A 25,358-nucleotide genomic window follows, 5' to 3' on the forward strand; every position below is an offset into this window, starting at 1 on the left:
ATGGCCACAACGAGTGAAAGGGGAGCACACCTGCACCCCCCCCCCCCCCCTCCTCCCCCTCTTCCATCAGTCTGGGAAAAACATGGCTAGCCGGTCTCATTTGGGTTCAGGAGGAGATGACGGGCTCTGGATATAGCCGGGATGTTATTGCAGTCTAGCTCACTGTTTATTGTGAGCCTCGATATAGAGTAGTAGACCCCCCCCCCCCCCTCCTCCTCCTCCTCCTCAACACACTCACACACACACACACACACACACTCACACTCACACACACACCACACCATTAGATTTCTACTGTTGCATTGAGCAAGTTCAGCCACCCACAGTTTTATCTGTCTGTCTGACTCCGCTCTGACTCAGCCGCCTCACTGGCCACACACACACACACACACACACACACACACACACACACACAGTGAGGGATGCACCGTGACCATTAGCTCAGGCCTCTTTGATTGACCTCCTTTTGTGAGAGTATGGACTATGGACTATGTATAGAGACCCACAGCCGATCTGTCATTTAATGGGAAAGGAGGATAGATGATGGTGTGTGTGTGTGTGTGTGTGTGTGTGTGTGTGTGTGTGTGTGTGCGCTCCCGCACGCTTGCTCAGGTCTCTCATTATCTGCCCTGTGTCAACCCTTCTCCATCAGCGTAGAAAACATGTGCGCTGGCGACACTAACTCCTGCGTGTGTGTACCAGCGTGCATGTGTGTGTTTGGGCTGGTCAGATAGCCCTGAATGTGTGTGTGTGTGTGTGTGCCAGCGTGCGTGTGTGTGTTTGGGCTGGTCACCTAGCCCTGAATGGTGCTCTCCATTCTCTCCCATCACTGATTAATGGGTTGAGCAGGAGGCTGTGCAACAGAGTGTGTGTTCAGAGAATGGGAGTAAATAACAGCCCTGGCCCCTGACTCAACAACAACACACACACACACACACACACACACACACACACACACACACACACACACACACACACACACACACACACACACACACACACACACACACACACACATTCACATAGGTACAAACACAGTCATAAACATGCACTCACACGCGCACAAACACAAGAGTAGCGCTCACGTCTACTACTTTAACTAATACATACACCCATACTGTACATGCTTACATTTCAGACAAACGCATACGTGTTTACAAATCCAGTTGCCTCTTGTTACCTGCTGGAGTCGTTGGGACATCCATCTGTTTGTGATGTATTGCAAATCTTTCAATTAAAATAACCTTTTCTCTCCCCTCCTCTCCTCTCTTTTTCCTCCCCTCTCTGTGTCTTCCACAGGAACAATTCACAGCCATGAGGGATCTGTACATGAAGAATGGGCAGGGCTTTGCGCTAGTATACTCCATAACAGCACAGTCTACGTTCAACGACCTGCAGGACCTCAGAGAACAGATCTTACGAGTCAAAGACACCGACGATGTGAGGACACGTACACAGAACACACATTCTTGAATTTCCCCTTGGGGATCAATAAAGTATCTATCTATCTATCTACTCACACTCACACTCACACTCACACTCACACTCACACTCACACTCACACTCACACTCACACTCACACTCACACTCACACTCACACTCACACTCACACTCACACTCACACTCACACTCACACTCACACTCACACACACACACTCCATGAGACCCAAGTTTGCATAACTCAGGTGCAATATATTTACATGCCTTTGAACGTATGGTGTGTGTGTGTGTGGTTTGGAATACACCGACACATTAATCCTAACATTGCTGGTTTTAAGCCCACCATCGGTTGCTTGGGCCATTAGTCTCGTTCATGTGTCTCCTCTCTGACACACGAGACTGATTAATGTTGCTGCTCGTCTTTGATTACTGCAGTGAAATCTGCATTAGACTTTACAAATGAGTCTGTGATGCACTGATAAAGAGAGCATGAAAAATTGGGTCAGTGTGTGTGTGTGTGTGTGTGTGTGTGTGTGTGTGTGTGTGTGTGTTGGGTGTGAGTTTCAAAGTTGTATGTGTGTGTTCTTCCACTTCTGCTTTACGGTAAAGCAGCACAAGCTCCACCCCGCCCCCAACACACACACACACACACACACACACACACACACACACACACACACACACACACACACACACACACACACACACACACACACACACAGTGTATTTTTTCTTGGATAGAGCAAGTAAGGTCACTTACTCTTACAACATGAGTCATGAAAAATTAATTCTGTTGTAGTGGAGTCACGTATTTATGTGCTGTGGTCAAACACACACACACACACACACACACACACACACACACACACACACACACACACACACACACACAGGATATAGGTCAGATTGTCACATCATAAAATAGTAAATCACAGAAACCACACAGCCTGCTGTAACCTATTAATGGCCTATCTATAACCTCTGTGTGTCTGGGATGGAAATTAGCACTCGCCACCAGCCAAATGCGGGTGAATAGATACAGCACAAATATACAGTCGGATACGGGTGTATTGTCATCAGCCCTGACGGTTAAAAATAAGACAGTGTCTCGTAGATAGGGATCATGTAATGTTATCACTAGCCTATAAGGGTAAATGGCGGTCATTTGAAGTTACCCACAATAACTATCAGTGAGCTGCAGTCTCCCCACAGCATGGGTGCAGTGTTTCACTTTTAGACATACTGTACTAGGCACACAAAGTGCATCCAAATGTACACATTCTTCTCTTATCTGATGATGAACTTGTGAAGTAGCCTACATATCGCACAGTTATCACACAAAAGAGCCTCATGCAGTATCTGTAGTGACTGGGAAAAGAGGGGTTGGTAGATTTTGGAATATCCACCAGCCACAGTGGCACTATTTCATTTCCGTGTGTGTGTGTGTGTCAGGTGCCGATGATCTTGGTGGGGAACAAGTGTGACCTGGAGGACGAGCGCGTGGTGGGGAAGGAGCAGGGACAGAACCTGGCCCGCCAGTGGAACAGCTGCGCCTTCCTCGAGTCCTCCGCCAAGTCCAAGATTAACGTCAACGAGGTGAGTGTACACACACACACACACACACACACACACACGTCCTGTCATACACCTATGCACACACACGCACACAGACGCCCTCACATACACATATGCACTCACATGCGCACTCTCACACTCATACCCAAACATTTATTCCAAGATTGATGTCAATGAGGTGAATGCTTACACACACACACACACACACACATATATATATACACATACACTCTGTGAACTCAATGACACGCTCACAGTGACCGTCTCCACTCATCACACACACACACATTAGCTCATACACAGTTATTCTAAGATTAGTGTCAACAATGTGAGTGCTGACATGTACACACTGGCATTCCCACACCAATGCACTCACACACTCCGTACACACATGTAGGCACTTATCAAGCATTTAACACCTCACCTCATAAGCAGCCACATCCAACACACACACACACACACACGCACGCACACATGCTCGCTCCAAGTCTACTGTTGTGCGTGCGTGTGTGTGTGTGTGTGTGTTGGTGCGTGTCACCTTCTCGTGACAGCAGTGATAAGTGATGGCCCCTGCAGACTCATTAGCACATGATGCTTTCTCTCTCTCTCTCTCTCTCTCTCTCTCTCTCTCTCTCTCTTCTTTCTTTCTTTCTTTCTTTCTTTCTTTCTTTCTTTCTTTCTTTCTTTCTTTCTCTCTCTCTCTCTCTCTCTCTCTCTCTCTCTCTCTCTCTCTCTCTCTCTCTCTCTCTCTCTCTCTCTCTCTCTCTCTCTCTCTCTCTCTGTCACACACACACATACCCGCACGCGCGCACACACACACACACCCACACCCACACCCACACACACACCCAGTCATGCAGCCCCTTGTGAATAGGGTGATGTGAAGGGTTCATGTCAGCGTCACCCAGAGACATCCCCCAGATGCTGCCTGAGAGAGACACACACATGCACACACACACACATGCATGCACACACACACACACACACACACACACTGAGTTGCTTACGACCCACCAACAAAACTCTCTTCAAAACACACTACCGACACGGCACACACAATGTCTTTCTTTAATACTGGATTAATGAAAGACCATATTCGTGCACTGTGCACACACACGCACACACACACACACACACACACACAGAGCACCATTATTTTTCATGAGTCAGAGTCAACACGTTAAAAACACTGTTTCTCATCAGCGCACGATAAGCAGACACACAATAAGGCTTTTTTTCTTCGCATAAGACTCTCACTCATAAACAAACAGTCTCTCTCTTTCATTCTCACACAGATTCCCCCGCACACATCATCCTTGGCAAAGTCACACATCTACTCTTTTCCCTCACACACGCGCGCAAGCGCTCTTTCACACACACACACACACACACACACACACACACACACACACAGAGGCTCTGTGTGGGCTGTTGGCTCATTAGTGTGAGTATACTGAATGGATCAGCATAGATTAGATCACAGCCGTACTGCTGTCTATCTGAGAGGAGAACAGAGCTGGGGGAATGGGGAATGTTTGCACTGTTGGCTTCTTCATTAAATCTTTGAGCTCTTGGCCTTTGCTGGTAAGGACGAATCCAGACACTGATGAAAGCTTCAGAGCAAACACTCACTCACTCTCTCTCTCTCTCACTCACACACACACACACACACACACACACACACACACACACGTTTACTCACACTTTGCGTCCAGGCACCTGACTACCTTAACTCAGGGTTACGTGTGTGTGTGTGTGTGTGTGTGTGTGCGTGCATGTGCAGTGCACTAAAATGATTTTCTATTCTTCAGCATTGTTTTAGCCCAATCTGTCTGAATCAAGTCAATAGTGTACTCTCAGCATTTAGCATAACTTTGCCATAATGAAATCCTACTCATCTTATTGTTCTGGGGCCATAATGTTGATGATAAAAATGGTCTTGCATCATTGACTTAGACAGTCACTCACCATAAGGACCCCAGCTCCCTAAATATCAGACCATACTTAACCAGAGGGATCCGTTCCCAGCCGAAGAGCCCTCTTGCCTGAAACGAGATACGCCCGCTGCCTCATGAGATGGCCATGGCATGGCCCTTTTAGGTTGCTTTAAGAAGGGATCCTTCATCATTCAAAATCTTGTAAAGCTTTCAGAGCTGAAGATGTTTGTGTTACGGTACTCCAACTACTCCAACCCCATCCTCCCACCCTTCATTTCAGCCTCCCTCCGTGGTGGGCTGGGAAACTCGATCCTCGTCATCGAGTGCACTAAGGCGCACGGCTCTCCTGCGGGGGAAATCTAACGCCGGGTTTAGGGTTTCGGAGATAACAACATGTTGCACTCCCAAATTATGCAATTGGCGCACGCCGTCTTTCCCGTGGAGAGACACGTGATCACAGTTGGTCATCGAGGCTCGGAAGGGTTCCCGGAGCGGGGGAAGGGTGTAATAACGGATCATTTGGCGATCACGTGACACACCCGCTGGAACGAGTTGGAGGGCAGAGACAGGAAACGAGCCACTGTAATGATGCCAGGTGGAGAGGGGGTGGGGATTCTGCCAGCTTTGCCCTCCAGAGCCCCCCCCCCTAATCTGATTGATCTATTGGTTTAATCATTGTAATTATCCTCTTTCTGCAATGACAGAAGACGGTAGGCAGAGACCATTGATTACAGTCAGAAGGGGGGGGAAGTTGGAGGGGTTGGCAAGGCGTTCTTTATGCATTCTCGGATTCTCGATGGGAGTTCTTTTTCAGATAAGGGGATAAATTAAGTCAGCTGCACTGCACTGGGGTTTGAGCGCTGGGTTTCTTCGAATGCTGACATCTGCAGGTCTGACTGTAAACTTGGCCACTCTGCGGCCCAAGTCAGATCAGCTTAATTCACTCTGCGATGGTGCCGGACCCAAGAATACTCTGCTGCTGTTCTGAAATCTGCATCATTTGTCCGTGTCTTATGCGGAGCAAGTGTTTGCGTAACCAGTGGCAACCAGTCCGCTGATGCAGAGGCCTGGACCCAGGCTCTGTTTGCTCCTCCTCTCCGATGTTAACCAACTGTGCAGTTAAAGATATTCTTTGTGCATCCTCAGCTGTTTTCTGGTAGTAGGTGCGCCCGATATACTGTAGCAAGGAATAAAAAAAAAGGGTGAATAACAGTCTTGAAAGAAACATCGATATCAAATATCTCGCTGGATGTGTCCCAGAACATCTTGAGAGGCAGAGAGGAGAGGAAGCAGATGCCTTTGGATGTGTTATGGATCTCTCACAGTGGTCGGTAAGCAGATGCTGTTTGGCCTGGAGAGGTAGGGTGGGAGGATGTCCCGCTAAGATAAGCCGACTGAGTTGGCAGTTATCAACTCCACCGGGCTTGTCCTTAAAAACCTCCATCTCAAACACTCCAGTAATGTTAACGGGGTAAAGCCTCCGATCTTGCAACATTCTCATTAAGCAAGCAGGCCGCACCCAACAAGATGTAACATCCTAGTCTGCCGAGAGACAGAGGGGGAGGGCTTAGCTCGCGCTCGCACTCGCGCTCGGCCTCGACGCAGAAGCCATCAGCCGAATTTCCCTCGAACGCACCAGACTGCAACAAGCGGCGCGTGTCAACTCCGCTTAGTCTCCCCCTCCGTCTGCGAAGGCAGCGTGAAATGAACAATCATCGCTCCCCTGCCCTAAACTGAGACATCAAGCCTAACGTGAGTTAGCATCGCGTCGCTATCCCCCTGTCATTCAGAGCCTGTGCTCACATAAAGTAAGTGTGTGTGTGTGTGTGTGTGTGTGTGTGTGTGTGTGTGTGTGTGTGTGTGTGTGTGTGTTTGTCTGTGTGTCTGTGTGTCTGTGTGTGTGTTGGGCAGGAGGGGGGTCTCCTTTGTAGTTAAGTGCTTGGTGACGTGGTCCCGGGGCGTCCCGTAGGGTCGGCCATCGTCTGGGCGAGGCTGGCGGCGGTTGTGCAGCCGGAGCAGCGATTTGTCTCGGCCTCTCATGTCGGCCCCAGGGGCCCGTCGCTCTGTCAGAGGGAGAGACGCGGCATGCCAGTCAGTCTGTCTGAGCTTATTTATGCACGCGCACAAAGACACACACACACACACACACACACACACACACACATCCTCATCCAGACATGCAGGCGCACATACAGTTACTGTATACGGTGTACACACACACACACATACACAAAATGTTCCCACTCATATAGACACACACACACATATAAACTTACATACACGCACGCACAAACTCATCCAAACACACACACACACACACACACTCACAGCTGAAATGTTCCATGCCCTGAGTCAGCTGTCCCATATTAGATACGCACTTGGGGTGGTGGTGCTTGTAACTTGTGATGACATGCATGTCTGAGAAGAAGAACTTTTTCAGGCACTTGGGATATCCACCCAGAGTATACTTTTCAACACCTCAAACTCTTCATGCTGATTGCTGAAAGGCTTTGCCTCGTAGTCATATCCCACCTGATATTAACATACAGAAGAAGTCACTTTTTCATATCACTGATTCTTTCAGCACTGGATTTCTCCCTGCATTGTATTGTTTGTGTGGAAGACATGGCAGGAATTGCATAGTTTTTAATGTCATTACATATAGTATGAAAGTAGGGGTTGTTGGAGATGGAGAGCAAGTATTTTGAGATAGAGTGTTGTACTAAAGTGGGTTTTTGAATGTCTCATGTCTCTCTCTCATGTCTCATGCCTCTTGTCTCCCTCTCATGTCTCTGTCCGCAGATCTTCTATGACCTGGTTCGGCAAATCAACAGGAAAACCCCAGTGCCCGGGAAGGCGCGCAAAAAGTCCAACTGCCAGTTGCTCTAATACACAGCTGTCCCGCCGCTCTGAGCCAGGTGGGCACAGGGGCTGGGGTCAAGGTTCAAGTGTCAAGAAAAAAAAATGGAGTGTGTAAATCTGAGACGCTGTAGGGGAATTAGCGAACCTGAGGATGATCGAAAGGGAAAAATCACTCCCATGTGTTTTGTATTTTATTTTGGGGCGTCTTGTTTGTGGCAGAAGAACATGCATCTCTCATAGCAATCTAAGTTCTTGTTCCGTGTGGTGCGGTTGCCCATACATTTGAGTTTTGAGAGCGCCGTGAGAGCTGATTGGTTAAGTCACCTTTGCGTTTGTCTCTTGATTCTCAGGTCTGATTTGCTGCTGTCTAGCAGTGCCAGCATTCCGACGTTACTAAAAAAAGCCCCTAACATCTGATGGACTCTCCAGTGTGCCGATGCCCCTTTAACCAACCAACCAACCAAGAACCAACCAAGAACCAACAACGCAACGGACTCAAAACTACAGATCCATGTCAGTTTTTGCACATAGACAAACACCATCCCTTTCCAGTATCGCGCGAGAGATTTTTACTTATAAATATATATATTCTAACTGTATGCAACTGAAATGAGGAAAACAAAACAATTATGTGGATACCTAAATAAGTCATGAAATAGGTTAATTAAAAAAATGAATTCAAACAATCGAGATCCAACAACAGTGTTACTGCTCAATACAGACAAGCCGTTGCCTATGATTTAAGAGAACGCAAACGGTGTCTTAACCAGACTCTGCACGTTGCCATGGCAAGTACAATGATGCGATAGATCTGAGCACCACTATTTTAGCCAGAAAAGAGAATAAGTCCAAAGAGCGCCTATATAGCCCATGTCATACCGCAATCTTTGCTCCTTTGGTTTCTTTTTGTAACTTTTTTTGCTGTTGTTTTTTTGTTCCTCAACATTATTTTTTTCCTCTTTCTTTCATTTTGTTATTTTTTTTATGTTATTAGATTTTGCCTACCAAGATGCTATGTTGCAACACCTATCAATATGAGTTTTATCTTTAAAAAAAAAAAACCTGTGGATACAACAGTGATATATGTGTAAAAAGTATAAAAAATATAATATGATTTTTTTTTCTGTCACTATCATATTGTCTCTAGCCTAAAGATGTTGCCTTCAGATATGTGTTTTTTTCTTTCTTTCTGATGAATCCAACTAAATAGAAGAAAAAAAATGAATCCATCTTTTACTTCATGCCTGGGTTTCTTTGTCGTGTTTACGAAGATGTTTGTACAGTGGGGTTTTTTTCCAAAAGGGATCGGTCTCTGGGGACTTGGCATTTCAATGCAAACAGAGCCAAACAGGGCCTGCCTGCCACAGGCTCTGATGTCATCGCATGGTCCTTCCAGGGCGAGCTCTCATTGGCTGTTGCAAAAAAATGGTCCATTTCCCCCTAGTCTTGGACTCCCACATCTACAACAGGAAGTATATATTTTAAAACAAGGGTTTTTAATAGTAAATGAAAAAAAGAACAAAATGTCATCATGTGACATCATTTCCCTTACTTCTGTTGCTAGATTCTCACTGTACCCCCTCCCCACCCCCCCACCCATTTGCCTGCTAATGCAGCTCTTGTAAACTAGGATATGAAAACCAAATACTGGATCCTGTCAGTAAAGAAAAAAAAACAACTTGCCTGTTAGTGACTGTTTTCACCCTGTGTAATATTTGGTTTGACCAGTTTTCCTGTTGGCTGAGTTTCTGTGTGGGGTTATGTAGTGATGGTGGGGGAGGGAATGGGGGAGAACATGTGTTTTCAGGGCACTGAGGGGGAATAAAAGAAATAAAAAAAGAAAAGAAAAAATAAACTATCATGGAGTAATCAAACTCGTAGGGAATTGAAGAGAGGACTGCGTCATCTCAACTCTCCTCTCCTCTCTGTCCTGTTAAAACAAACATGCTTTTGTTGCTTTGTGTGCATTAACAAAGGAAAAAAAGAAGAAAAAGGAAAATTATGAACAGCCTCGTTAAAATTGAGATGGTGTTTTAAAGGTCTTGTCTCTACAGAGCTCCAGTATTTGAAATGCAACATCTGCTTCTGTGGGTGGGTGGGGTCGGGGTGGCAGGGGAAGGGGGAGGGATCAAAAGGGACGGGTAGCCAAATGTAAACTAAAAAGCCTTAATTAAAAGTGGTGCAATTTTGTATAACAGCATCTGTAGTTCAATAAATTGGATTGCCATGCAAGGGCTTTGCGAGAAAGCCGATCCACCACTTGAATGTTTTGTGTATTGTTTCAACCGTTCTGCCAGTCCAATAAATAAAACAAAAATGTTGGTTTAATAATGTTTGCTCTCTCACAGAAAGATTTTTTCCGGTTGGGTCGGGGAGATGGGTCTCAAGGTTAAAAAGAGATGGCACCCCTGTGCCTGCATATGGAATAAAAAGAGTGTTTATCGTTTATCGGCGTGTAGCCAGCGGTGGAAAATACTGCGCTGTAATGAGGCGTGGGCACTGAAGGTCCGTCGGGCACGTGCTCCCACACAACAACCAGGAGCTGCAGATTAGCCTGGGGAATGCAGGAGAACGAGATCAGACGAGGCACACAGCGAGCGGCCTGGAGTCAGCTGTCACTCCGAAAACACACACAGACACATACGCACACACACACACACACACACACACACACAGGCGTACGTGTTGTGCTGAGCTCTTACAAGTACAGTATGCTATGCTGTCTCTTACGGATGTTCAGTGATATGCCACTGATTTGTTACTTGGCACCCACTTGCATAGCAATAGTGATTCTGTGACACATTTACGCTGTCACAAAAACACTCACAGTGCCGTGCACAAACAATACACACACAGACACACACACACACATACCAGCTCTGAGGAACTTTCATCCCATTCATCCTGGAGCAGGAAAAGGCACTCTCACCTCCAGGAAGGGCAAGCCGGAGGAAGAGCCTAAGGTCAGCCATATGGTCTCCTTGTAATGCCTGACAGGCACGGTCACACCATGTCTGGGGGAAGGAGGGGTGGGTGATGGTAGTCCACAGAACCAACCATCCACCCACCCACCCCTCAGAAAAAAGCTTCCAATAGCAATAGCGTGGTGAAAACAGCTGTGGAGCAGTCACATAAACATTGTCAAGGTGATTAAGCTTGTTTTAAATGAGCTCTGTGCCCTCAGCATAAATGACTTGGGTGTGCCATGCTGAGAAAATATATTCAGAGTTGAACCCTAATTGTGTAATCTGAGTCTGTTGGATTGTGTGGAATTTCTTGCATTGTGATTATACGTGTAGAGTTCAGTTGAAGTAATATTGGCATTAAGATATTGGGCCCACATTTGAATGATGGGCAAACTAAAGTTGCTCAATAAGCAAAGCGTCTCGAGCATTAATTACAACTATCTTGTTATGTGTTTGAGTACTGAGCTGATTCACCGATGTTTGATCTTAAAATCTTGCTCATCGTATTCAATTAGCAAATAGATGTTGTCTTATGGGGGGGGGACTCTTTTTTTATGCACTTTGCCTGCCTTTTAAGTCAGACAATTAGTCATGATGCATTCACATCCACACAGACATAGTCCAATCTGTCCCAAAAAAGTGAATCCACAAAGTCAGCCCCATCTCCTCAAACACTCATGCAACTACTCTGCATGTGTGTTTCTGTGTTTCTCCTGCCTTTGCACAGACAGTGTGACAACTTTGATGCAGCGGACACTCCCATAAGTGTCTTTTTGCATTCTGGGAAGGCCTGACTGACTGACTTACTGTGAGCCAACAGGAAACCCTGTAGTCTGACACGGGCCTTCCTGTCCTTCGGCGTGCAGGAAAAAACACAGTGAAGATGAAACATTGATGTGGTAAACCAAATGACTGAGCTAACAGATCACTCATGTTAAAGGATAAGCTGTACTGAACACCTGCAGGCTTTTCACTTCTAACAGCCTGCATAGAAACCCCCTGGGGTTAACTGCGGGGAGGAAATGGACATGCATTTTGATACATTTGGTACATTAGTTAAAGGAGCATTTAACACGAATAAGACTAAATTAATATGTAGGTCTGTAAGGTCTTAATTATATAGTTCTGTAAGATGAATACAATGGTACGTATTTCAATAATAGCTTGCTGCCACAGCCCTTTCAAATGCTCAATCAACAGTTTTCCACCCAGATGTGCTGGTGCATTTCTAGCCTCGCTAGCAGGGGGCGCTACATTGAAACTGTTCGGTTTTCGTTGCCCTATCACCTCCTGATGTCAACAAGCTGAGAAGCCATGGTCGAGTGTCGAGCAAGTCGATTGTGTTAGTTTTGACCTATTTAATTGCCTAAATTAAGACTATATCTTATTTACACACCGTATATGTCGTTAAATGCAACATATAGTATTACGAGCCTGCAACCTATTTGCAAAACTCCCATTTAATTCAATATTTAATATGTGGATCTAATATACGGATATCGATTACACATCCTGCTCGAGCGGGAACACGGAAAGGATGCCTAACGATTGCTAACCGGAACGCTGTGAAATTAGCCGGTGCAGTACAGTGATTTACCTGGAATCATGGACTGGTGAGTCAAATTAAATAGTATATTATTCACAGTTTGTCGAGTGATGTGTTCAGAACGACATCTGTAAAAACAGTGAATAAATAGGTATCACACATTGCAAAGTAAACGTAATTTGGATCGGATAGAGAGATGTCAACATGCTACAACTTCCACATGTCAAGGAAGGGAAGTTTTTCGAGTTAGCAAAGGGAATGGCATTTACTTCAGTCAAAAATACTTGCATTTTCTTATAAATGCATTTAGTAAAATTGTGGTTTTGTGGTAATTGGTCAGAATGTCTGTAATTACTCGAGAAGTCCAGATTTGAATGTTTGGTTTATCAACGTTAGCCTGCCAGACTAGCAATGTTAACGTTCGTGGTAGGGCAGAAAATTCAAGTGGTTGTATTTTGTTTGCCAATATTGGCGACAACAATGCTGATAATATTCAGTTTGTCACTTCATTCACTTCACGACGCTTAGCCTAATGTTACGACCTCCCTTTTCCCCGTTTACGCACCGGTGTGTGCCAGGCCCATCGGATATAATATTGAACCAGAGAGGGTTAGCAGCTAAAGCTGATAGTAATGAAGTATCTTTGATTGAACTCTAGAATCTTACATCGTTTATGAATGCATTCTTGTGAAGGACTATCCACAGAACAGAGTTGCCTGACAATATTACTGTCTGTCAATATCAAAAGGATCTTGTCATGACCCATAAATCCTCTGTTGACAAGTAAAATCATCCACATGGCAGGTTAAATTCACCAGTAGTCCGGGACTCCGAGGTAACTCGAGCTGCACGAAGAAAAAGCTCCCACAAGAAGGTGGCCTGTATCCTTGATTGAACTGTGCCTTCCATGTTACTATGCAATGTAAATTGTGTCATGAGATTTGGGTAAAAGGCAGTTATATCATGTTTTTGGTAGCCATCTGTATTATGGAGTAATTCGATTAGCTCCAGAGTCTTATTGGAACGTTTCCACACTGCACCACCAGCAAATATTTTACCTTTTCAGTTGGCAGGATATATGTTTTTTTTGTTGTTGTTTTTGTTCTGCTCCTTAACTCCTCAACAGTTCCTCTGGCTCAGGATGACTCCCCCATCCTCCCCAACACCCCGGGCGCTCGCGCCCTCCTGCGCCACACTCCTGGGTCCCTCCTTAAACAAACCTGTGAGTACTGTCACTGTCACCAGGACCAGGTTATTAAAAACACCATCTTCTGGCTTTATCAGATATGATTTCATTTCTTCTGTAGTTCTTTCAAACGTTTGTGTTGTTATTGTTGTCGTTGTCACTGTTGGGTGTTGTTGAGCTGTGCCTCTATGTCTCAAGTTACTCCCAAGAGTGGTCTGAGGAACCCAGATGTGTCAGCCATTTTGGCCACAGGCAGCCGGACACCGCGGTTTGTCCACACGCCTCGTCCTACGGGAAGCTTGAGCATGGTGAGAAGTCTTTGCTGTATAGCAACACAGTCAGATTTATTAGAACACATACGCACACACGTTACTGAAACTATTGTAGAATCCTGGGGTTGCTCATTCATGTGTATGAGTTTTTTTGTCGAGACGCAACTAGGGTGAATAAAACTGACACGTGTATTGATGTTCCTCTCTCTGGCTTTTTCTTTCTCTCTCACTCTCACTCTCACTCTCACACACACACACACACACACACACACACACACACACACGCTTATTCACTTCTGCCCTCTGTCCCTCTTCCTCCCAGAATCTGGATGACAGTGACTGGACCAACAGCTTGTATCCCTCACCCCTATCAGGCCTGGGGGACACCACCTTTACTGAGGACCTCAACCTGAGTGCCGTCATGCTCAAAGAGGAGGACCCTGGGGAAGCAGGTATGGCTTGTACACACACACACACACATTCTCACTCAAACACATTTACACACTGGCTTGGTAAGTCCTTGTTGATAGAAGATGTGACGAAAGGTGTAACACAAAAGAATAAAGTGGTATAAAAGCTGCTGGGCTGAGTTGTGACGTGGTGCCGTGTCCACTGTGTGTTTGCAGCCTCGGTGAGCCTGTTCCCAGACTTCCTGCAGGCATTCCTCAAAAACGCCTCCACCGCTGTGTTTGACCTTCTGGAGGAGTACGAGAATATCTGCCAAGACAAGGTGTGTGTGTGAGTGTGAGAGGGAGTGAGAGTGAGAGTGTGTTTGTCCAACTTGGTGTGTTGTGGAAGGAGCTGGCTTCACTAGAGTGCTTGGCCACAATTATACGTAACATCAAAGGAAAAAAAGGCCGCACTTTGCATACAAACGTGTTTATTGTACACTGAGGAAGGCGCTAAGCTGAAATCCTGTGCAATAAACATGTTTGTATGCAGAGTGCAACTTGGTGTGTTGCCGTGTGTGTGTGTGTTTCCAACTTGGCGTGTTGCCTGTGTGTGTGTTTCCAACTTGCCGTGTTGCCTGTGCGTGCTTTTGTATGCAAAAAGCAAAAGTTTCAGAATTCCCAGTAGAAAAGGCTAAACTATACACTATTGCTATTGTGAAAGGCTTGTTAAAAGCATATGGACAGGGTGGCACAATTGATACGAATGTTGAGAATGAAGGTGTTTTTTGTTTTTTTCTTTAATTGTTCTGAGGTGTTCACCTTTGTGCCCTGTATGGCTGTAGAACGTGACTGGACAGTGTGTCTGGCTGAAGGTCTGGGTCGTTGTTGTTGTTGCTGTTGCTGCTGTCCAGAGGGGATGTCTTAGATTTGTGCCTGTTGTAGGTGTCCACTCTGGAAAAGCTGGTGCTGCGTTCAGCCCCTGGTCAGCAGAAAACCTCCAAGACAGCAGGGATCTACTGGCTACTCCAGCAGGAGATGGTCACTTGGCGCCTAGTCACCTCGCTTTATAGGTAAAACATGCACACACACACACACACACATATACACACACTCTTTGTCACATTTATTCATGCACACTCATACCCACAACACACATATGATCACCCAAAACCTCTTAAACACACACACATACTCTTTTGCTCACTTCAGTTGCACATGTGGTCATGACGTACACACACAGCACCCATACGGACATCCATACATCACCACTCACTTATTTGTGTGTACTCTCATTGTCAGTGGTACACACACACACACACACACACACACACACAGCAGCGCTGGTCAGCAGTTGAGTGTGCTGAATGTGCGTCTGCTACTCTGCAGGGACCGTGTCCAGTCAGCTCTGGAGGAAGACATCTTGATGGATGTAGCTGTAAGTATGATGGAGTGTGGCTGCGTTTTAACAACTTATTTGTGTGTGGGTGTGTGCGCATGCGTTTGTGTATGCACCTGTGTCTGTGTCTGTGTGTGTGTGAGTGCGCGCACGTTTTTGTGTTTTTATGTGAGTGTTTGTGTGTGCGCGTGTGTGTGTTTTTATGTGAGTGTTTGTGTGTTTGCGTGCGTGCCTGCATGTTTGTGTATTTTTATGTGAGTGTATGTAGGTGTGCATGCGTGCGTGCACGTGTGTGTGTTTTTATGCGAGTGTGTGTGTGTGTGCGTGCGTGCGTGTGAGCGTGCATGCGCTAAACTGTCCCTCTCTTCTCTTAGAACCCTAATGTGAGTGAGAAGATCATAATGGAGCAGCTGTTTCTGAGGGATGAAGTTGTGCGACAGAGCCAGGTACACACACACACACACACACACACACACACACACACACACACACACACACACACACACATCTTGTCGGCATTTAATGCATATGTATGACTCTCATGGCTGCAATCTGTGGCTCCTCTGCTCCTGCTCTCTGCAGCTTGTGGTAGACTGGCTGGAGAGCATTGCCAGGGATGAGCTGGGAAATTTCTCCGACAACATTGAGTTCTATGCCAAGTCTGTGTGCTGGTGAGTGGGCCTTGCTTTACAAACAGACATACTACTTGCATATGTGCAGTGTATGCTTGCGTTCCTAGTTTATGCCATTGTGTTATTTTAAGACGTATATCCAGCAATATGCAATACTGGTGTTAATGTATATAGTTTGTTAACATACATTTTATTGTCATATGTGTTCTTGTGTGTTTTGTGTGTGTGTTTGTTTCTGAGAACACACTGCGCATCTCTCATTTGTCTTGGTGTCATTGTGTGTGTGTGTGTGTGTGTGTGTGTGTGTGTGTGTGTGGGCAGGGAGAACACGCTGCACGCCCTGAAGCAGAGACACACTCAGCCGCAGACGGGCTTCATGCGGCCGCTGGTGACGGAGCTGGACCCCGACGCCCCCATCAGGCAGAAGCGACCCCTCGCCGACCTGGACCGGGAGGACGACGCCCGCCTCCTCAAGAACCTCTTCACCCTCATCCGCGCCGGCATGACCGACGAGGTGAGGCGAGAGGATGGGGAGGGGAGCGGGGGGTGCCATAGCAACCGGTTTCTTTTCGGACACTAGCTGTCAAGCTGTATAATCCCCCCCACCCCCACTTATTTCTGCAAGCAGGAGAGCAGATTGTTTGATGATTATGATGATGGTGATGATGGTGATGATGATGATGATGATGATGATGATGATAAACATACAATTGCTATAAATGCTATACTATATTATTAGTACAACTATACCAATACTGATGAAGATACATACATCGAAAATACATTTAGTGCTCTTGCTTTTATCCTCTATAAGTCTTGGATGCAAACGTTTCCTCCATCCATCCATCTATCCATGTATCATCTATCCATCTATCCTTTGAACATCTTCTGGTGCTCCTAAATATATTTTTTAACAGCATAAGCATTGTGGATGGGCTAGAGAGGGACCAACGAGGGGGGGGGGGGGGGGGGGGGGGGGGGGGGGGCATGGGCAGGAGGGTGCTGCTGTTGATCAAAGAAGGAAATGGGCACTCAAATTTGCATTTATTTTCATATTGGCCTAATGTGTGTGTGTGTGCTTTCAGGCTCAAAGGCTTTGTAAGCGCTGTGGGCAGGCCTGGAGAGCAGCCACACTAGAGGGCTGGAAACTCTATCACGACCCCAACATCAATGAGAGTGAGTGGTCAACTGTCACGCTGAGCTATGGACTAAATCCTTTGTGCGTGCGTGCGTAAGTGCGTGCGTGCGTGCGTGTGTGTGTGTTGGAGGTTAGATGTTGATTGTTTCTATTTTTGTGCAGATGGATCTGAGATTCAGCCCGTGGAAGGGAACCCGAACCGCTGCATATGGAAGGCCTGCTGTTGGAGAATGGCAGAGGAGGTGAGACACACACACACACACACATACATACACACATACAGAGAGATACACTGAGAAACCACAATCACACATTGAATCAGTACTCTGACATTGTTTGGTGTTGAGGTGAAACTGTTATGAGGCGATGGTTTGATGTTGCAAGAAGAACGGTCAGACGTTCTGTGAATGTAGTTTGAGAAAGAAGAAGCGGGTGGAAGGTTTTCTGTAATCTATTTTAGCCATTGTGAAAAACTGTGTTGTGAAAGTGTTCACTTCATTTTTTGAGCAGTGTACTTCACAGACTGATATACAGTGCAGACACATACGGTATAATGTGTTCGTACACACACACACACACGCACACACACATCTTTTAGCCTGTGCCCTTGTGTCTTGATCACACACCCCTGTTGTCTCCTCAGGACCAGTTCAACCGTTATGAGAGGGCCATCTATGCAGCGCTGAGTGGGAACCTTAGACAAGTGAGTAACTTTACCGCACTGAGAGACGGGCCGACTCCAGCCCTCTTAAAGGGATTATCCGGAGTAAAATGATCAATTTACGGATGATTGGGAGTACATACGATGAGTTGACATTAAATCATGTCATTCGGATGTGTTTTCAGAGAGTTCGATTTTACAGTTTTTAGCCAAAACTCCTTAGCCTGGAAGTGAACCGGGCATGTCCTTTTGCCACTACAAAACGCTATTTTTATACCTCATCTACTGTTCCAAACAACATTACACTTACGTGGTAGTGAGTAGAGGGTCCCTAAAGCCAAACCGAAGTATCCCGAGGTCTTTATGTGGTCGGATAGAGAGTCCAGAATGAATTTCATCAAGCCAGTACCTTTCCGGAAATGTCGCTGCTGCAGCTACTCCCAATCATCCGTAAATTGATTTAAATTGCATTTTACTCCGGATAATCCCTTTAACATACCGTATTTTCCGCACTACAGGGCGCACTGTCAATGAATGGTCAAATTTCCGAACTTTTTCATAAAGCGCACCGGACTATAAGGCGCATTAAGCGAAACAAAACAGAGAAGTCAGTCTGTCAAACTTTATCAAACGTGTTCACAACAACTCTCAAAATTTTGACAGAGCGCCGTGTACCACACAAAAAATCGATTCGATGTCAGTAAGCACAACCAGAATTGTTATATACTGTATATAAGGCGCTCTGGATTATAAGGCGCACTGTCGTTTTTTGAGAAAATGAAAGGCTTTTAAGTGCGCCTTATAGTTTGGAAAATGCGGTGTATGAGAGCTGTGACCACCAGACCATTGTTTGTCTTTGTTTGTTACGTTTCCCCTCCTGTTCTTTCTTCCTTTCTTTGTCTCTGTTTGCGTTTGTTTCCTTCTCGGTTTCATGCTTGCTCGTGTGATTTGTTGCTCTCTCACTGAGTCTCTATAATCTCTTTGTGTGTGTGTGTGTGTGTGCGTGTTGTGCGTGTTGTGCGTGTCTGTGCGTGTCTGTGCGTGTCTGTGCGTGTCTGTGTGTGTGTGTTGTGTGTGTTGTGTTTGTTGTGTGCGTGTGTGTGTGTGCTGTGTGTGCGTGTGTGTTGTGTGTGTGTGTGTGTGTGTGTGTGTGTGTGTGTCTGTCTCTAGCTGCTGCCGGTGTGTGAGTCGTGGGAGGACACGCTGTGGGCGCACTACCGCGTGATGGTGGACACGCTGGTGGAGCAGGAGATCCGCTCGTCTGGCATGGGCACAGAGGACCTGGACGAGCTGCCCAGAGAGTACCTGGAGGCCAAGTGAGTAGCAGCCCTCGGGCCAGCAGTGGTGCGAGCGACAGCACAAGATAAACAAAGCTGGGTTCGCAAACTGAGCTCCACATATCTATGTTTTCTAACGTTTCGGGGGCGCACGCCCTTCTTCAGACTTGAAACATACACTACATCAGCACATACAAATACCCCCTGAAGCGACAGCATCCTGGCCAATCCCAATCCCCCTCCCATTCCTCTCTCCCACTCATTTCTTGTCACCCACAGCTTCCATCTGCATTAAAGCAAAAAGCTTTGAAAACGAACTAACTAAGAGCCTCAAGGCATAGATGAGCCTGCCATGTCCAACAGCACTGGGACTGGCTTTAGTCCCATAGCCAAGTAGCAGTATCATTATACTAAAGCCGGGACAAAGATTTGCATGCGTTGGATTGTCCTGAGACATATTGTACTCATGTTTGGAGTTTGACTGCCCTATTTAACATTGAATGTTGTTGTGTAGGGCACTGTTAGCTTACTCAAAGGTACGAGCTGGCTAATGTTTTTAAAGCCACTTTATGAATTGCACATACTGTATAAGAACAGTGCCATCTAGTGGCAACTTAACCCAAGTACCCAAGAACCCACTTAAACAAATCAGTATTTATGTGAAATAGACCTTGAAGCTTGATATTTGGTGTAAGCAATGAATATTAAGTTGTGTGACAGGGGCAGTATTTGAGCTATCTGTACAAATTCTGTAGATCGTCTTATTTTGGGCTCTTCATTTTTGTAGCTGGACAATGGAGAAGGTGTTTGAGGAGCTACAAACTACTGAGTCAAAGGTAAGCGGGAAACGCACTCTCTCACACATTCACACACATAGAAACGCACTCTCATTCAAGTAAAGTAATTGGGAACATTGCTTTTTTTGTCTTGCTGTAAGTAAGTAGTTGCTGTAATCTATTTATGTCTTTGCTGCTAACAGAGAGTCCTTGAGGAGAGCAAACAACACTACCACATCATCCAGAAGTACATCATTCTTGGACATCTAGATGGTAGGTCACAAGTTGATTGTGCACGTGTTTTTGTGTGTGTCTGGCCAGATGTACAATAAAAATGTTTGTTGCTCAGTTGTTTTGGTGTCACTTAAATTGTGTGTGTGTGTGTGTGTGCGCGTGTGCGTGCGTACGTGTGTGTGTGTGTGTGTGTGTGTGTACAGGCCTGCTGGAGGAGTTTAATGAGTGGATGAACAGCAGCTCGTCTCTGCCCTCCCACCTGCTGCGCTTCATGAGCCACCTGGTGCTCTTCTACCGCAGCCTGGGCATGCACCTCAAGGTGGGCTGTCTTTTTCTCTCTCTCTCCCTCTCTCTCCCTCTCTCTCCCTCCCCCCTCTCTCTCTCTCTCTCTCTCTCTGTCTCTGTCACTCTCTCACTCTCTATCTATCTCTCTTTCAATTCATTTCAAAGGTAGTTTTATTGGCTCATTGAAGCAGTGTTGCCAAAGCCAACATACAACAATACAAACAGATACAATATCTGCTTGGGAACAATAACGTCAGCTCTCTCCCCGTTTGATCTGCACCATATTTCTGTGTGAGCACTCAAAGAACGCTAATCGCCCTTTTACTCTGCTTTTTTAGCCATTACAATTTACCCGTGGACATTCATGTTAATTAAAACTCTCACTCTCTCTCTCTCCCTCGTTCTCACTGTGTCTCTCTCTCTCTCTCAGGAGGAGATCTCAGTGGATGTCCTGAAGGCCTACATTGCGCTGCTGGTGAAGGAGAAGCAGATTGAGCTCATCGCCTTCTATGTGAGTCACCTGCCCCCAGACGTTGCCGTCGGACAGTACGCCCACTTCCTGGAGTCCGTCACCGAGACGGAGCAACGCAAGCGCTGCCTGGAGCTGGGGCGTGAGGCCGGTGAGAGAGAGGGCTCATGGGATACGTCGCCATCACATTTCATTCCAGACCCACCCAACTCCAGATTACATCAAGAGATATAGCTACGTTTTAATTCCAGATCCATCTTGCCCTAGATTTTATTAGCAGATATAACTAGATTTTCATTTCAGATCCACCCAACTGTAGATTTCATTAACAGATATAACTAGATTAGATCCACCCACCTCTTGTGACGTAAGACATTTATTTCTAGATTCCATTTCACACCCACATAGCTGTAGACTGCAAGGCGGATGTTAATGTTTAAATGAATGGTCTTGAATTTAAGAATGAACTTTTACATTATACTGTATGTATGTATGTATATATAATATATAATATATAATATAGATGAGTAGAGGTGGAAAAATACTAGCTGACATGAGCAGCTGTGTTGCGGATGGCTGTTTAGTGTATTTATTGTTATTTGTTGTTGTCAGAACTGGACGTGGCTGCTATCACAAAGACAGTGGTGGAGACGGTCCGAGAAAGAGACAGTCAGGAGTTTGCCCACCATGACGTCACCCTGGACACAGCGACCACCGCTGTAAGGAAGTCTCTGCCTTCTCATTTATTCATCACCAATGATGACACGCACAGCCACCTCAGCACACATCTCAACATCACAGCTCCCCTTAAACCAGTAAACATTACATAAACATTACAAAACAGCTGAAAACAAATCACTAGTATTATTTGGTCAAATAACCTTTAACCTTTGTCCTCTAACCTGAACACAGATTATTTTATATGAAGACGTGTCAGGCGGCTGGCTAATCCATTATGTCTCTCTCTCTCTCTCTCTCTCTCTCTCTCTCTCTCTCTCTCTCTCTATCTCTCTATCTCTCTCTCTCTCTCTCTCTCTCTCTCTCTCTCTCTCTCTCTCTCTCTCTCTCTCTCTCTCTCTCTCTCTCTCTCTCTCTCTCTTTCTCTCTTTTCTCTGTGTGTTCCTGCGCCCTGCTCTTGCAGGAGGACCGGCTGAAGATCGATGTGATTGATTGGCTGATCTTTGACCCTGCTCAGCGCGCAGAGGCCCTCAAACAGAGCAACGCCATCATGAGGAAGTTCCTGGGTGCGTACGGGGTTTGGGCTTTTGGGGGAAGTCGAAATGAATTTAAAAAGACAATTGAACGCGTCTGTTTCAAGAGCTCAGTCTGACAGAGAAAGGCCTGGGTGTAAAATGTATAAGCACAAAACAACTGTTGAATCTTTCTTTCCTTATTCATCATTTATTTGGTAAGGACATATGCAGTAAACATACACAAACTCAGAACAGCTTTCAGATGCGAGTATCATAGTATTTGTGGCTAATGCTATTTTACAATACCATGCAATTTGTAAACGGTCAAAAATGTACTCCTGGGATTGTTGTCAAGGCTTTATCGCTTTGTTTCTCAGCCTCTAAGAAGCATGACGCCGCCAAGGAGGTCTTCGCCAAGGTTCCTGAGGACTCCATGAAGGAGATCTACCATCAGTGGGAAGATCAAGGCATGGACACGCCTCTTCCAGCAGAGGACGCAAACGCCATCCGTGAGCATCTGTGCATCCGTGCCTACCTGGTGAGTCCGGACACCCACATGACTGGCTGTGTTGACTGAAGACTGATTAAACAGCACATGCCATAGAGCTCAGTGGTCCCAGTAAAACATAACTAACATATTATTTCTTTGGTATATATAATTTATCATACATACATATCATACATGCCCACACACACACACAATGAGAAGACTAGAATAAGAAAACAGTCGTGTGTGTGTGTGTGTGTGTGTGTGTGTGTGAGAATGACGATGGTGTTTAATGTCTGATTGAAATAGGGACTCACCTGATTTATTATGTATGATGGGGTGAGTTTGTGCGATCTGATTTGTGTGTGTTTTGACAGGAAGCCCACGAGGCTTTTAATGAATGGTTCAGGCACATGAACTCGCCACCTGTGAAGCCCACACTGGCTGCTCACGCCAAATTTACAGAGAAGGTGGCGTTCGAGATGAAGGAGAAAGAGTACCAGGTGAGAGCTTCGATATGTCTCATTCCAAAGCACACACAAGACCACAAGACCTACCTGGGTATTGTCTGCTGTGATGAAGGGGTGCTACAGAGTTTTCTTATTCTAATCTTCTCGTGTGTGTGTATGTGTGTGTGTGTGTGTGTGTGTGTGTGTGTGTGTAGATGGAACATGACAACTGGCAGGGCCGACTGGACCATCTGACCGAAGATGTGAAGGAGCACATCTATAACGTGCTTCTGTTTGTGGATGGGGGCTGGATGGTCGACGTCAGAGAGGTCCGTTCAGCATTGTTTGTATGTGTGTGTGTGTGTGTGTGTGTGTGTGTAAAGATTGGCAGGTCAAGGGTCATGCACCAGGTTTGAGTGGATGTGTGTGCAGAATGAGATGAATATTGGCAGCAGAATGAGAATGTATGTGTGTGTGTGTGTGTGTTCAATTTATGATATCTGGGTTGCTAGACTAAATGGGAGAAAACTGTGTGTGTGTGTGTGTGTGTGTATGTAGGATGCAGAGGAGGATCCTGAGCGAGCGCACCAGATGCTGGTGCTGCGGAAGCTGAGTCTGCCCATGATGACCTTCCTGCTGCAGACCGTCCTGCAGAAGACCCAGCGGCACCAGGAGAACCTGCGCCTCGCCGACATCATCGCCTCCGAGCAGCACCGCCTCTACGAGGTCCGTCACCGTCCACTCATGCGCCTCCACCACTTTATCCAAGGGGGCAGCGAACGTTCTGAGAGTGTAGACAGTATGGCGGCCGCCATGCTAACAAGTAGACCGTGGCTAGCTGGCCATTCCATTGAATCCTATGGGGCGTAAGCGCCACTTTGACATCAAATAACGTTACAGCTGAAGCGTTTTAAGCCTTTATATGAACATTTTCTATTGTCGGAGTGCATACTACATTGTGAAATTGGCGTCATAATCTCGTAACTGTTTTATCGGCAGAGTAATAAACTTTTTCCGAAATCAATGCTAACGTGAGAATGCGCATGCGTCCATAGAGTAGTAAAGCGTCGCCATAGGTCAGACTCGGTCAGACTACGTGCCTACGTCACATGTACGACACCTGAGCCTGCGCAGGAGACCTATGACGGAATAAGAAGACCTAAAAAAAACGTTGAAATTTGCTTCCTCGGTCTCTGCTGCCGTCTACGTGATAGCTCTGTCCATATCTTTTACTGTCTATGACTTTATCCCATGTTACTTACACACACACACACACACACACACACAGATTAGGCTACACAAACTCATCTCAACTCATCAGCTAGCTGCACACACCTTAGAAACTAGATGGTAATGTCCCCGAGTTGTAAAGAGCAGCAAAGTAGCTATCATCACATAAGCAAGTTGCTACTTACCATTTAATGCTCTGCGAGAATGATGCATGTCTTCTTCTACTCTGGTGTAAAAGTAGGTAGCAATAACCTACCAGTCGTGACCACCAGTGCGAGTAAATAGTTACAGCGTTCCCTGTGATGTCACATTGTTGCGCGACAGGTCAGGAATGGCGAGTATACTGCAAACATTATTGAGTGTATAGCCTGCTCATAGAGTTCAGCAAGACTGTGTATGATCTATGCAAAACAATGCTGGAGTTTATTTATGTTAATAAGCAAATAACAATCTCACCCTCCACCCCCACCCTCCCAATCTCTATCAGATTGAGTCTTTCACCCAGGAAGGCACAAAATCAATGTTTTTATTGCATGAGATATCTATGTAAAGGAGCAGTGCATAACCCACTTGATTCATGCCTTTCTCAGTTCCATGATGCATTGACCTGATTTCCTGTTTTTTTCTCCTCTCCTCCAGGTGTTCTCTAAGGATGAGCTGCACAACTTCTTGCAGAGGCTTAGGGAGTCGTCTCTTCTACTGCTGGACAAAGGTCTGGATCCTCTGGGCTATGAGATCCAACAATAACCTTCTCCTCAGTATACTGTTGCGAAATTTTGAACCATGTTTCACGTTTGTATGAATTTAGGCTGTGTGTGTGTGTTTTGTAATAAATAAAGCTTTTGAGATATATTTGAAGTCTGTTTTTTTTATGGTTCTTGTGGTTCAAGGATTTAAATCTCTGTGGGTTTATAATTTTCCATCTTCTAGAAGTGAGTAATGAGTGTTTCAGTAC

General features: G+C 45.8%; 2 protein-coding genes across 2 annotated transcripts in view; both read left to right on the forward strand.

Moving 5' to 3' along the window:
- Window positions 1–9,807, forward strand: part of rap1b (RAP1B, member of RAS oncogene family) — a 56,924-nt gene extending 47,117 nt beyond the window's left edge. Inside the window, exons 5-8 of the mRNA XM_062527470.1 lie at window positions 1,300–1,440; window positions 2,893–3,036; window positions 7,755–7,870; window positions 8,165–9,807. Coding sequence (XP_062383454.1) covers window positions 1,300–1,440; window positions 2,893–3,036; window positions 7,755–7,841 — 372 coding nt within the window. The 3' untranslated portion in view covers window positions 7,842–7,870; window positions 8,165–9,807. The remainder of the gene's footprint in view (window positions 1–1,299; window positions 1,441–2,892; window positions 3,037–7,754; window positions 7,871–8,164) is intronic.
- Window positions 9,808–12,301: 2,494 nt separating this feature from the next.
- On the forward strand, window positions 12,302–25,253 carry nup107 (nucleoporin 107). Its single transcript, XM_062528020.1, has 26 exons — window positions 12,302–12,393; window positions 13,131–13,207; window positions 13,453–13,548; window positions 13,711–13,820; window positions 14,107–14,236; window positions 14,411–14,514; window positions 15,119–15,246; window positions 15,563–15,611; window positions 15,947–16,018; window positions 16,155–16,243; window positions 16,526–16,718; window positions 17,290–17,380; window positions 17,505–17,584; window positions 17,986–18,045; window positions 19,174–19,319; window positions 20,068–20,116; window positions 20,260–20,329; window positions 20,494–20,609; window positions 21,006–21,195; window positions 21,657–21,763; window positions 22,186–22,288; window positions 22,615–22,775; window positions 23,102–23,227; window positions 23,389–23,502; window positions 23,732–23,899; window positions 25,043–25,253. Exons 1-26 carry the CDS (start codon window positions 12,386–12,388, stop codon window positions 25,148–25,150), a joined length of 2,745 nt encoding a protein of 914 aa, XP_062384004.1. The 5' UTR covers window positions 12,302–12,385; the 3' UTR covers window positions 25,151–25,253.
- The last annotated feature ends 105 nt before the right edge of the window (window positions 25,254–25,358 follow it).

Source organism: Sardina pilchardus, chromosome 23, assembly GCF_963854185.1.
Source record: "Sardina pilchardus chromosome 23, fSarPil1.1, whole genome shotgun sequence".
NCBI lineage: Eukaryota > Metazoa > Chordata > Actinopteri > Clupeiformes > Clupeidae > Sardina > Sardina pilchardus.

What these genes read in the sequence shown, in the direction of transcription:
- nup107 (XM_062528020.1), top strand. An exon ending in GTCCCTCCTTAAACAAACCT is followed by an intron (nt 13,549 to 13,710) that starts GTGAGTACTGTC and finishes CTATGTCTCAAG; the next exon opens with TTACTCCCAAGAGTGGTCTG. An exon ending in CATTCTTGGACATCTAGATG is followed by an intron (nt 20,330 to 20,493) that starts GTAGGTCACAAG and finishes GTGTGTGTACAG; the next exon opens with GCCTGCTGGAGGAGTTTAAT.